The following is a 14,868-nucleotide window of genomic DNA, read 5'->3' as shown; positions in this document are numbered from 1 at the left end:
CACAATTTTTGGAAGCATTGCAAGGTGATTGATTAGTGCAAGCGTTAGTGTGTCGGTCTGCCATGCGGAGTGCCTTAAGTTCGAGTCCTGTATCATGCTATCTTTTATTGTAACCTTTAACCCTGGCTTTGGACTGACAAGCATAGCTGTAATTCTAGTAAAGGTTGTTGGTTACCGGCAATGGGATTGCGTGTGTGTCGTCATGGTGATGATTAAGAATTCAGCAAATGAGTGATCTCATACCTATTTATCATTATCCATGGGTTGCATCTGTACATCCGCTCATTTATACTGAGAGGGTAGTGTACAGAGAACGCGAATTGAGATTGCCAACAAAAGCTATAGAGGTAAGTGCTAACATTCATAATTTTATTATTTTGGAAAATTTAGTAAAACTTGTACCTTTGTTCGAGGAGCAAATAAACATAATGACATTTGTATTTACTATTTTTGTTTATTGGTTTTTTAAGCGTGAAAGTGGCTTTCTTACCAAAAAGTTAGAGGTTTCAGTTTGTACTTCAATATAGTATAATACAACATACCAGGTTGTGATAGTAATAACCCAAGTATTTCTTTCCCATCACAGATCTGGTCAGATATGGGCAGGTCAGCGATCGCTATTGCGACTATATACTGTCTCCTGGTGTCTGTTGCTGCTGTTAACTGGAAGGATTTTCTAAATGTTACTGAGATGCAAGGAAGTGACCGTCATGAGTTTATGAACAACCTGATACGAGGTGAGTGTATACTTAACATCAAATACAACATGTACTGATATGAAATATGTTACATACATGTATATATTTGGTTAGTATTGCTAGTTTTGTAAAAAATGATAAAGAAAAAGCTCTCAATATACTATGTGCTGAGTGAATTATAGCATAATGTGTAATATAGAGAGTACTTAGCCGTTGGTACTCATGACAGATCGGTTTTGAACAAAGGTAAGTCTACTCTCATCAGGTGGTAACTTGGAAAAACTTTCAAGTTTTTTAACCTTGGTTTTGGATGGACAGACATTGCTATAATTTCAGTAAAGGTGTTGCTTACTGACAATGGAACTGGAAGGTAAGCAACAACCTTAGAAACCTGCAAGGTATGCCTACACAGATGTGTGTCTGTGTAGGCATACTAGTAGTTGTTCGTAAGTGTCATAACGCAACGTCGAATAGCAATACATGGCAGCGATGCTCATCAGCAGAATGTAGTTTTACCTGGCAAGAGAGAACTGTCTCAGTCGCTCTTTGTGTCTTTGGATGAGTTAGAATCGTCGTTTCAGATGAGCAGATGAATGGTCGCTGAACTGGGACACTCCATAGTTTTGACGACATATATGCATTTAGGTGATACGAAGTGGCTACAACCTAGGAAATAGTGAAAACCCGAAGCAAATAATTTTGAACCAAAATATAGTCGATAGCCTCATGGACATCGTGCGTATTACTACTGCCTGGGTCCTCAACTGGTAGTAACGTATATGCAGTTAATTTTCTATTGTGATCAAATGTGTGCTGTGGCCAGATTAGGGCTATAAATAAATATTAACTTTATTTACACCGGTCAATGCCATTCAAAGCAAAGTTGATCACAAGACAAAGAAAATAAAGTAAATTATTTGTATTAAAAGTAAAAGCACTTTTTGCATAACTCTGTTCTATAATGTGGATTGGCAAGGCGTTGGTGTCTGGTGTAAGGTGTAGTGGTTTCTTTAGGGAAGTAGGAATATTATAAATAGTCGGGCAGATTGGAGATATGATCTGAGTATTTTTGACAGCAAATACTCAGATCTACAGAGAATACAGTGATTCTGAACCTTTTCACCAATAAACCGTTCTAGTTGTCAGTTCTATTGAGAATGAGGAAGTAAAACATAGAGTTAACTCGTTATTCATTTCGTCTCATAAATTACTAAGCTTTTACAAAATCGTTGATGTAGTTACTACTTTGCGCCATCGGTCAGTTCGTACCTCCCCATAATTCACTGCAATGTTTCAGTTAATCCCTCTTCCTTCACCACACTATTCATAGCCTGCCGCTAGCAGGAGGTGACAGGTACCGATATCATTTCACCATTTCCATACGTCACAAGCATGACTCTCTTGCATATTATTTGTTGCTATCTTAAGTGAATCACGTGTTTATGGAAATGGTGAACACTAAACGCTGCGATAAACTTGTTCACAGGATGATACAGTATGTACAACCTTTTATTGTATTAGTAAATCATCAACAAAAATGATGTTTTGCATTACATGCCAATACAAAAATAGGAAGACAGAAGAAATCCAGAGTTATTGAGTGAGTTGAACAAAAGTGATTAAAAGTTGATAATCTAATAGTATTGTGGAGGAGTCGGAATAGTGAATCGCAGGTTGTAGTAACATAAAGCTCATAAACTTAATCATACGATAGCGGATATAGTATGTTGGTGTCATGGAATTGATGAGTTGTACTCGTGAGCAGAATTAAAAATGCTTGACAAGGATGTGCAGCTTAGGCTTATGGTTTCTGCGGCTTTGTCTGTTCCCGTGGCCTAAATGCTCAAGCAGACATCCTGAAACCGTAGAATGGTTGCGCATGAGCAAGATAGATGTACCTTAGCCTTAAGATGGTTACACATACATGTACAGTGTAGATAGTACAGAAGTATTAGTAGTAGTATAGTATTAGATAGTATTGAAGTACCTTAGGCATAATTAAATACTTTATATATATTTAAAAGTACATTTGTAAAGACAGCTTGGATCAGATCGAGTAAACATGAGATATTTTGTATTTCTGTTGATTTTGGCACGTATTTCTGAACACGTTTCCAAATAAAAGGAATTAATGAAGCTATTATTCGGTTCTTCAATTTTTATGGAGGAAGTATCATTTCCGTGCTCAGTGTATTGAAACGAAATGGTGTTATTCATACACAATAACCTGATCAAGAAATTTCACCGCAATATTAACTATTAATACTGTCTTTATTATTATTAAATGTTTGCTGAGATAAGGCAACATTGTTTGTAAGTTTTAGACCTTGCGGTAATTGGAACCTATATATTGATAGTGTCAACTATATCTCTATATTTACTCTAGAATATTAGTCTTAGATTTTTAGTTTGTTCTGGAATACTGCATCGCTCTCCCTCATTCGTTCGTCTCACCACACTAGGATTAGTAAAGAACTTTGACTGAATAAAATATCATAATATGTGATTGTTTATCGCTGCCATTTGAAGCTGCGTCTCAACTGCTGTATTACTCTGTAGTGTCAGAAAACATGACAGACAACAGCAACAGCGGTGGAGAGAGTACTGGGGAGGCAAATGGGCTCAACAACACAGGTACCTGGACTGCACGATTCTTTTACCAGCAATCTTATGTTGACTAAGGATAATGTATATACATAACATATTATATAACATATACATACACAAATTTTATTTATTATTGCTAGAAAAGCTAGTTTTATAAAGAATAACAAAGAAAAACCACTCGATACACTATGTGTAGACTGGATTCTAGTATAATGTATAAAATAAAGAGCACTTGGCTGTTAGTTAATCACTGCAGATATAGATCTGCTCTCAACAAGAGATAACTTCAGAGAGCCTTATTGAAGGGTTGTATTATACTATACTATATACATAAATATATATATAATTAACATATACAATGTATATATAAATTATATTTATGTTACACTATACATATATCATATATTGTTACTATATTATAAATTTTATGTATAATTATGTATATATAATATTTGTTATATATCATATTTGTATTAAAAAAGGTTATATATTATAGTTATGTTATATATATGTTGTATCATATATTTATACTATATATGTGGTATTTTATATTTATATTATGTGTTTGTTATATATTGTATTGATATTATTTATTTTTATTTATTACATCTCTGTTGCATATTTGTTATTTATTATATTTATATTACCTATTTGTTATTTGTTATATTTCTATTACATATTTGTTATTTGTTATATTTATATTACATATTAGTTTTATATACATATATATGTTTAGATTTACTCAGTTGTTGCTTTTGAGGAATACGGATCTATGACAATGAAATATAGGTGCTAGAGAACCAAGAAAATGTTAAAATACCGCGACTAGTGCCCATATAGTGAGGACTTCTGTTGATTATGAAATGCATGTGACATGTGACATGTGACATGTGACATGTGACATGTGGCCTGTGACATTCTGTGATCCTTTCGAGATGAAGCTGAAATCGATAAATGTTTGGTGCTAGGCAGCACTCTTTTGAAAGAAACCGAATAAAACATCCTATTTGACATTCACATTGATCGTCTGCATATATTGTAGGAATCGAAAATGGCCAAAACAATATGGGGCGATATAATGGTAACAACAATGAAGGAGATTACAATGGAAACAACAACATTGGGAATTACAACGGTAACAACAATGGAGGTAGTGGTAATGGAAACGGCAATTTCGGAGGCTTCAATGGAAATTGGAACGGAAACAGCCACGGTGCTGATAATTTCGGTGGGTCTGATGAAAATGGTTGGTTGACACACAAACTCAAACTAACTGCAGCAAAGATTTAAATGATTTTGTGGTTTCAATTGTTTCTTTTAATTTCATTTATTATATTTACTTCATTTCACCAGCCATCAAAAGACAAATTAAGCTTTGTAGCAAAAATTAATAAAAACAAAATAAATAAAAAAAATTAATGAAGTTACTATAACATGGAAATTCAATAATATTTAATAAAAACATTCCTATGACAAGAGGATGGAAAAGATGTTTATTTTTAGTTCAGGGGTTTTTATTTGTTGTTTGTCCATGAAACATTTTTACTGACTTTTATGACTAAAAAAATTAATTGTATGCTGAAGTTGTTAATTAGTAAACAGGCTCTAATATTGTAGAGTTATCAGATCATAGCGTATATGACTCACAGCGTATAGAGTATATGACTCACAGCGTATAGAGTATATGACTCACAGCGTATAGAGTGTATGATTCACAGAGTATAGACTATATGAATCACAGCGTATAGATTATATGATTCACAGCGTATAGAGTATGTGATTCACAGCGTATAGAGTATATGACTCACAGCGTATAGAGTATATGACTCACAGCGTATAGACTATATGAATCACAGCGTATAGATTATATGATTCACAGCGTATAGAGTATGTGATTCACAGCGTATAGAGTATATGACTCACAGCGTATAGAGTATATGACTCACAGCGTATAGAGTATATGATTCACAGCGTATAGAGTGTATGACTCACAGCGTATAGAGTATATGACTCACAGCGTATAGAGTATATGACTCACAGCGTATAGAGTATATGATTCACAGCGTATAGAGTGTATGACTCACAGCGTATAGAGTATATGACTCACAGCGTATAGAGTATATGACTCACAGCGTATAGAGTATGTCATTCACAGCGTATAGAGTGTATGACTCACAGCAAAAATAAGGGAATTCTAGGTCTGTTCTCATGGAAACACTCACAAAATATACACTGTAGGCTTTAGATGAGTATTTACAATTAAAGAAATAATTGACCAAATCTATCATTTCTATGGACCATAATAGATAAAATATATAAACTGTTTAATTTCTTAATACATAATAATTGTGATAATTTTACCGTTTATGCCATTGCCAGTCTAATTTAGAAGCAAAATAGGCAAAAAATAATCTCATTCTAAGAAAAAATGTAAAAATATTTTTCCTTTTTGAAAAATATTCTTCCACTTTGTCTATTTGAATTCTTCTATTCATATATAGAGACCTCCTAATTTAGGCTTGTATTATCAATCATCTTTACACTAAAATCAAATATTTTCTTATATTTCTTCTTTGAAAATAATTTTATTACAAACACAAATGTTTTCCAATTTATGTCAAACAAGAATCATAAAAAAGGGCAACAGTTAGTCAGCAATATCAAATAAACTGTTTAACATATAGTGTTTAACATATAGTATTTAACATATAGTTTTTAACATATAGTGTTTAACATATAGTGTTTAACATATAGTGTTTAACATATAATGTTTAACATATAGTGTTTAACATATTGTATTTAACATATAGTGTTTAACATATAGTGTTTAACATATAGTGTTTAACATATAGTGTTTAACATATAGTGTTTAACATATAGTGTTTAACATATAATGTTTAACATATAATGTTTAGCATATAGTGTTTAACATATAATGTTTAACATATAGTGTTTAAAATATCTTTCCTTGTTAAGAGAACAGATATTAGTTGCAGCATTGTTAGAAAAGATAGCAATAATATTTCCAAAATAATTGTTAGACATTGTATGTAATTTAATGATCTATTTTATGTAATTTTAGATGACAATATTGAAGACTCAGTCCAAGAAAATTTACCAGGTCTGTAACATTTATTTATTGTATGCTTATAAACATATCGTACAATAACTATCACACTAGCATACTAGCACACAATAATATAAATGTTTTTAGATGCAATTTTAAATGCTGAGCATTGAAATTTTTACTATAATAAGAGCCATGTCCATCCGTCTGGATGAAACCACGGTAAAAGCGTTAGGGAAAAAACATTGCACTGCACGGGAATCAAACCCACCTATTCATATTCACAGTGAAGTGCACTACCAACTGCACTACTCAAGTATCTTACTGTATTGTGGAATAATTGCGCACATACTTAATACACTAAATGATTTGTTTCGGCACTGAGACTGCCAGTGTATTAGTGTTTACTGAACAATTGAAGTCTGCAGAAGTCATGTCAAGTCCATTGCGCATAGATATAGTGGGATAGAATCCCAGGCACTCACAATGTTTTCTATCATTACAGGTAAAGGTTCCTCAAAAGATTTCTTTGATGAACAGCTGAACAAGCTTGGCTTTGGTCAAGATGCTGATACTGAATCGGCAGCGCCAATGCTGACTCTCGCTCGTCTATCTTTGTTAATAGTCATTGCCATGAGAATTCTTTAAACCAATTCAAGTTCCTACAACCACCTGATCTCATCACTGCTGTTATCTGAATATTTTTTTATTTGTTCTTTGGTTTGTTCATAAAAATGTTTTTAAAATGCTTTGCTAAGTTAGACAATTTATTTTCAAACAATAAATGTCATTTGACAGAACAGTGATATTATTTTATTTGTTGTTTTTTTATATTTTTTATGCGCTTTTGCTAAACTGAACTCATTCTAGTGTAAATGTTTTGCAGCTTTGAACTATGACCTGTGCTAGATTAGAATAGCTGAAAGAGATTTGTAGACTACAATATTTAAAGGAATATCACAAGGGAACGTGTGGTCAAATCCACCTTTAGCAAGTACTTAGACTATATGCGTTTAGAAACTGAATTGCAAGATTGTTGAAAGTGCTCAGGCTATTCTTTTTGCATGAAACTAATTTATAGCATTAAAAGCTGAAAATAGGACACGAGTAAACAACTCCAAACCTGAAACTCACAAACATATTGTTGCAACATCTTTATGGGCTTTGCATTTTAGGTTAGCCATTAAATAAAAAGACTTTCATTCCTAATTTTCCATCTGTAAAAAATATCTGTTCATGCTATTTAATAAAAAGAAAATAAATTTACAAAATAAACTGTTATTATTTCATGCTTTTTTCATTTCATTATTCCTGATTAGTAGCAAAAAACCTTAGACAATATTCCTTACAATAACAAACTGTGAGCTGTTGAGGTTATTTGAGTGTATTTAAAATTTCAGAGCAATCATCAACTTCTTCCTTTGTCTCAACTACGACAGCAGCCGTTGAAGCATCGACTACCTCTGCACTGCCAACAGACTCTTCAACCACTCCTTTAACTAGCACAGCAACTTCTATGTTTTCTACCGAACCAGCTAGCGAATATTTCAGCAGATCTTCTACTGAAGAAGCCTCTGACACTGGAGTATACAGTTATTCACCGTCAATGAATGATAATGCTAATAACACATACATTACTGAAGGCTACAACAATACAGGTATGGTACCACAAGACTGCACCCTGTACATGTACAGCGCAATATAGCAGGTGCATTTTTTATGGCTATGATTCATAGTTTGACTGAATGTAAATTTATGTTGATGTATTGCGATATGTCATGGTGAAACTGGTACTGGCCAAGGAAGTATTTGTCACATATTTTCCTTGCTAACTTATTGCATACAGCAAAGCGCAGTGTGCAAATTAACTCTTTCGCCGGATAAAAGTCTCTGAAAAACATCTAAAAGTCATGTAATTTTTGGTTGACAATTCAATAAAGTCGGTATTCCATGAACATACACGGCTTGAGCTGATATCTACTGTATGGTTTTAAATGTGATGCTTTCTATTAATGTAAGTTACTTTGTTTGGAGCGTTTCATAAACCCTTGTTCAGATACAGTCCAATCATTGCCCTTCATCGCTCCACTGTAGTGCTTTTCCCTAAGTTCAGTTTGGACTGTGGTTGCAAAACTCTAAGATTTGCATGTGCTTGCTTGTAATACTTGTTAGATTCTGCTACTACAAGCTTCTACAAATTACTTCCACTTTGCTCAGTAAAAAGTAAGAAGTAATCCAAATACTCTAATAATAGAGTGAGTATCAGCAAGTGGTGTGAAGTTGGCCCAGAATGAAAGGAAAAATTGTAGAGCCTTCCCTGTTATTATGTTATATGTTACCTTGCTATATCTTCCCTGTTATCCTTGTTATATGTTGACAGTATATATGTTATAATGTGTATATATAAATGCGTATACCTATATACATATATCTTTATATATATTTCTCAAAGTTTGTACATATGTGTATTTGTAGGTTTGATTGTCCAGCTATAGCATAGTTAGAATAACTGTAGTTGGACAACAATGCAGACGCAAAGTCATGGCTTACCGCCATTAAAAGCCTAGCTTATTAAGCAGCTTACTGGAATTTTACATTGGCAGTGTGCCTGGCTAATAGCTTGAAAGTTACAGTTGTTTGACAAAGTTTTAAAACCTTTACAGTTGTTTTTATTTTTCTCTTAACTTATTTCAACTACACAAAACACTTCTCTCATGATATGTAATTTGAAAGTTAGAATAGGAAATGCTGTAATATATTAAACACAAATCAATTTTCTGTCTAAAAACTTTTTTATAACTCGGGCAACGCCGGGTAGCACAGCTAGTACATATATATTTATAAATGAAACAAGTTATAGAGTGACTAAAGTTTATTGCACAACAATATTGTAAACTATTGTACTAAATTTTGTTTCATATTGTTTCAAAACAATATTGTAGTGCAATAAATTTTAGTCCCTTTATAACTTGTTTTAATTTTGCTCCTTTTCAAGTGGAGTACTTTATACATGAAGTCACCACAATCAGACTGATTATATTTATAAATATATACATAAAATTATATATAACATATATAAAATATATATACATTTTATTATATGTATTAAAAGAATATATATTTTATTATCCAATATTTATATATTGGGTCACAAAATGATTACTCAATGAATTTGAGTAACTTAAGCTAGTAACATAAACTAGTCTAAATCTTTACTATAATAAACGTTGTGAAGCCAGCTTGACAGTACTTTTCATGGTGCTACACATCATGATCTTTAAGTGTGACCAATAGTGTTTTTGCAAATGCTGCATAAGTGTGTGCGCAATTGTTCCACAGTACGGCAAGACCAACGTAATAGTGTAGTTAGCTGGTGTGTCTGCAGATTCAGAGGGTCCAAGTTCAATACCAGTGCGAAGCGGATTTTTCATTCCTCAAGCTTTGACGTGATAGTTAGACACGCGAATGGCAAACAGACAAACACTGAGGTTTATATATATACTGTAAATTTAGACTAGCGTAAGTTGCTCAAAGCCCTTGAGTAAAGGAACTTAGAAAATTAATAAAATCTTCTATGAAAAAACCTTTTTTATTACTCGTGTCATGCCGGGCATTCAGCTAGTATGTATAACTTATAATATATATACATGTATGACTGATAAGTTAGTATAATTGTATTATTATGTATTATTGTACTTCATATATTTCATAGTATATAAATAATATATATTGTGTCACATAATATTTAGTACCATGTATAATATAATACAATATACAACAATATGATATGTCTATATGTATAAACCTCTGTGTCTGTCCGTCATTTTGTGATTCAGTCTGTCTAGCTATAGAGCAGGTGCTAGGTATATCTTACAGTATGGATTTGTAATTCTAAGTTTTTAATAGCTCTATTAAAAACTTAAAATGGCAAACCCGTATCGTAAAAGATTTGCTCTCTGAACTTTCTTCTCCCCAGGCAATAAGCTAATCAATTGAGCTACATGAGATGCATTGGGTTCATTGGGCAATATGAGTGGTTATCTATGTTAAAACACACATAGCATTATGTTACAGTGCAACGTCACTAAAGCTTGCTCTCGTGGCTCTTATTAGTAAGTTTAGCAATACGGATACTAGCTTGCTCAAATTAGCCATTGGCAATGTGCCAGGCTAATGGCAAGTAGCAGGCAACTACATTACTTGCCACTGTTTATAAGCTGTTTTTAATATCCGTGCAATGCCGGGCATTCCGATAGTAATAATAGAATATCCTTTACTGTAATACATTGTGATATAATATAATAAGATATGACATGATGTGACATGGTATGCTGTGGTTTAGTATGATGCGGTAGTATATTATACATATATTTGAATTCCACATAGGTCATCTGGATATATTTTAGGAGTCGGAAATGGAAACAACAACATCGGGGAAAACAATGGGCAAAACAATGATGGAAATTACAATGGAAACAACAACATAGGTGGTCACAATGGTAACAACAATGAAGGAAACTACAACGGAAACAACAACATTGGTGGTCACAATGGTAACAACAATGGAGGAGACTACAACGGAAACAACAACATTGGTGGTCACAATGGTAACAACAATGGAGGTAGTGGTAATGGAAACGGCAATTTTGGAGGCTTCATTAGAAATGGAAATGAAGAGGGTGGATCTGTGAGACTCACTCTGGATGATATACTTGGATTAGTTGAAAACGGTGAGCACTATGTCGGTTGAACCCTAAGGAGTTGTATTCTCCACATTAGTTAATATGTAATGAGATGTAATAACTCCAAACTTTACTTGATTGGCTCTAAAAATATAGCTACAGTATATTATAAAGCAGATTCCTAGTAAAAATATCTTTACCATAATGCCTAAGGCTATAAATTAAAGGAACAGCAGACGAGCTAATATTTACAAGTTTCTCCGATTACCTTTTTGAAGCTTGCATTATGACCTTTAAATCTACACAGAGTGTTTGTTTATAATCATGCTGTTCTACACACAATCTATAACAATGCTATTAGTCTCTATGTCTATTTAGCCTTGTTTCTAGCCTTACATTATAGGTGCATATTAGGATGTTCTTAGCTTCCCATTCTAACTTACACCTGGGATATCGTAAGAGTGGAAAGCGAGGTCAAAGGCAAAAAGTAATAGAAATTTTGTCGTGCCACCGCCACGTAGTGCCAGTTATGATTTTTGATCTACCCAAAGGTCAAAGGTGATTTTTCAAAGAGCAGTTACTTGGGTCATATAAGCCAACAACCAGTTAAACAGTTCCATAGTACATTATACATGTATTTGAATTTCACATAGGTCATCTGGATGTATTTTAGGAGTTGGAAATGGAAACAACAACATTGTGGTATGCAATGCAATGCATACCACTTATCATAGTATTATTGAAAAACGCTACATCACGATACTTTTGTTTTCTGTAAAACATCAAAAAGTGTTGAACTTCATGTTCGAGCAATGCTAAACAGCAGGGTTGAAACTATTACAAAAAAAATCAAAGCTGCTGATTGATAAGTAGTAACTTATACCTAGATGTAAAATGCATTAAACATTTGCCTGGATATCTACTTGTATGCAGCTGTATTCGCAATGCAGTAGCAAATATGTGACAGCCGTGCAGCATGCAGTATAATTGCATTGCATACTTTTAGTACTGCACTATATGCAGTATACACGCAGTACAAGTATGTGTAATACTGCACTATATGCAGTGTACATGCAGTACAACTATTTTTAATGCTAGTACTGAATGAAGTGAGAGTGTTGTTAGTGTGCATTTGGCAGTGCTAGATGCAACAGAAATTTTCACATTACACCGTACATACATACAGGTTTTGAGGAATGCTCATTTGCAGTATTCATGAATTGCTGGGTTTCAGGTAATGTGTCATAGAAGCAAATGCGCAGTAGATCGCAGTAAGAGTTGCACTAGCAGTGAATGTCTACTGCACATTAGAGAATTGTGATGCATTACAAAATTACTGCATACTGCGCTGTGATGATGCCGTGCATTTTTAATGCGTTACAACCCTGCTTGAAAGGTCTTCAGTAGTTTTTAGTTTTTAGATTTTTAAGCTAGACAAGCGTGGACTATAAGTCTCTCAATATCTGTCATTCTCAAGCCGGCAGCTTTGCTCTGCTTATGCATTAGTGCTGAACACATTTGCTGCCGCTAGTCTTGCCGATGTCATCATTAATCAATATTTTCTAAAACCCATAATTTGTTATTATGTCTTGTTTTTTCTAGCGATGTCTGTTTTTTTAAACTTTTATTAGTAAACGCAATGTTATTAATAAAAACATATGTCCTAGTATCATGCCAGCTAGTAATATCCTAACATAGTGTTGTTAAAAATATACTCCGTGTTGCACAGGTGTATTTTGGCCAGCTGGAAAAGAGGATGCAAGCTCACTAAAGTCATCTGACGTGAGTTCAACTACGACCCCTCAGATGACCTCTACAGACACTTATGAACTTGATAACCCCTCTGAGATTGGCACTACCACCTTTGACTGGCTGTCCGCGATAAACATAACAGAAGCGAACAGAACTTTCCTTGTTGACTCTAAAGACCATCTTGACCCTAAACTTAAAGAATATTTGCGAGAATATCTCCCATCCTCATGCTACAAGATCTCTTGCAACGGCCTTCACCTTCTACTTATTCTCCTTGCATGGTTCATGCTTGTTCATTCATAAGTATTGTACTGCATATTTTCATAGAGTAGTATAACACGTATAATATTACTATACGCTTTGTACTTTATGGGTTGGCTATTGTAGCAGTGACACAATGATGTAGGTTGTTCTCTGATATGTAACACAACTTGGTCAATTAGACACAGTTATTATGTTGCTATACGCTAAGGAATTGTATTTGTCACTCAGCTATTTGTTTTTATTTATTATTTATATGTATTGTATTTATCTCATGCAAAACTAACTAGCCTTAACTTTTTTGTTTGTTGTCTTTTGTAAAATTTGTTTTGCATAAATACCGAACTTTCTTGGAAGTATTATAAAATGTAACTGTATTGTAACTATTCTGATCAATCTGTAATATGCTTGCTGGATCATGTCTACTGGCTGCAGGCTGGTAGTTTTTACCAAAACGAAGTTAGACATCTGTATACAAATGAAGAATAAGCCAGCCAACCTTTGACCTTATTAAATCTATAGTCCATGAATACAGCAGCTCTCATGAGCTGACCAGTTGGCAATGCAAACGTCATATGCACTTAATAATTAGTGCATTTACCAATCAAGTGCACTTGGCAGCTGGGTGCGTTTAGCAATTGGGAATATTCAGCAATTGGGTGTGTTTAGCAATTGGGCATTTAACATTTGGGCGCATTTAGCAATTGGGTCCATTTAACATTTGGGCGCATTTAGCAATTTGGTCCATTTAACATTTGGGTCTATTTACCATTTGGGTGCACTTAGCAATTTGGTCCATTTAGCAATTGAATGTATTTAGCAATTTGGTGTGTTTAGCAATTTGGGTGCATTTAACAATTGGGTGTATTCAGCAATCAGGGAAACCCTAGCAAGAATGAAATCAATATCAATTACATATTTTGCTACTTGAAACCAAAAATGAAAAAAGAAACGGGTTGCTTTGCACCCATTATTCTTTGATCAGCTCCCTTTGTCAACTCTTCTGAACAATGTTACATGAAACAGGTGTCTTCAGGATCCCTATGCATAAAGGACATGCATATGAGATGCAATCACGACTGGTGCTATATAACACTTAGGTCACCTGCTCTGGTGCTATATAGCTCTTATGTCACCTGCTCTGGTGCTATATAACTCTTAGGTCACCTGCTCGGGTGCTATATAGCTCTTAGGTCATCTGCTCAGGTATTATGCAACTCTTGGGTCACCTGTTCTCGTGCTAACTATCTATAAGGTCAATAGTAGTCAGTAATATAGTTTAAAAAGGAATGCTATAAGTATTAGACAGCCATTGGTTAAGGGCGGTCTTTACTCGGGGATCCAATCTATTCACCACCAGTTAACCAGTTATAATAAATGTGACTTGAAAACTTGGAAATCTTTTGTAGCCCATTTCTATACTAGTTTTACCTCTTACAGCGTTTGTAAAGAATAGATTAGGCTTCACGCAGCAACCCCAATGAGAGAAAAGCATAGACTCACTTACATATCATCATAGATTCACTCGCATATCATCATAGATTCACTCGCATATCATCATCGATTCACTCGCATATCATCATAGATTCACTCGCATATCATCATAGATTCACTCGCATATCATCATAGATTCACTCGCATATCATCATAGATTCACTCGCATATCATCATAGATTCACTCGCATATCATCATAGATTCACTCGCATATCATCATAGATTCACTCGCATATCATCATAGATTCACTCGCATATCATCATAGATTCACTCGCATATCATCATAGATTCACTCGCATATCATC

General features: G+C 34.0%; 2 protein-coding genes across 2 annotated transcripts; both read left to right on the top strand.

Annotated features, from left to right (window-relative positions):
* Window positions 1-257: 257 nt before the first annotated feature.
* LOC137405515 (serum response factor homolog B-like) lies at window positions 258-7,178 on the top strand. Its single transcript, XM_068091813.1, has 6 exons — window positions 258-347; window positions 587-737; window positions 3,258-3,332; window positions 4,348-4,551; window positions 6,388-6,426; window positions 6,878-7,178. Exons 2-6 carry the CDS (start codon window positions 599-601, stop codon window positions 7,018-7,020), a joined length of 600 nt encoding a protein of 199 aa, XP_067947914.1. The 5' UTR covers window positions 258-347; window positions 587-598; the 3' UTR covers window positions 7,021-7,178.
* A 144-nt stretch (window positions 7,179-7,322) lies between these two features.
* Window positions 7,323-13,567, top strand: LOC137405514 (FK506-binding protein 5-like). The gene is made up of 3 exons (XM_068091812.1): window positions 7,323-8,030; window positions 10,779-11,102; window positions 12,784-13,567. The coding sequence occupies exons 1-3, from the start codon at window positions 7,889-7,891 to the stop codon at window positions 13,107-13,109; spliced, it is 792 nt and encodes a 263-aa protein (XP_067947913.1). The 5' UTR covers window positions 7,323-7,888; the 3' UTR covers window positions 13,110-13,567.
* The last annotated feature ends 1,301 nt before the right edge of the window (window positions 13,568-14,868 follow it).

Source organism: Watersipora subatra, chromosome 9, assembly GCF_963576615.1.
Source record: "Watersipora subatra chromosome 9, tzWatSuba1.1, whole genome shotgun sequence".
Classification (NCBI taxonomy): Eukaryota; Metazoa; Bryozoa; class Gymnolaemata; order Cheilostomatida; family Watersiporidae; genus Watersipora; species Watersipora subatra.
This window is presented reverse-complemented; position numbering and strand designations above follow the sequence as displayed.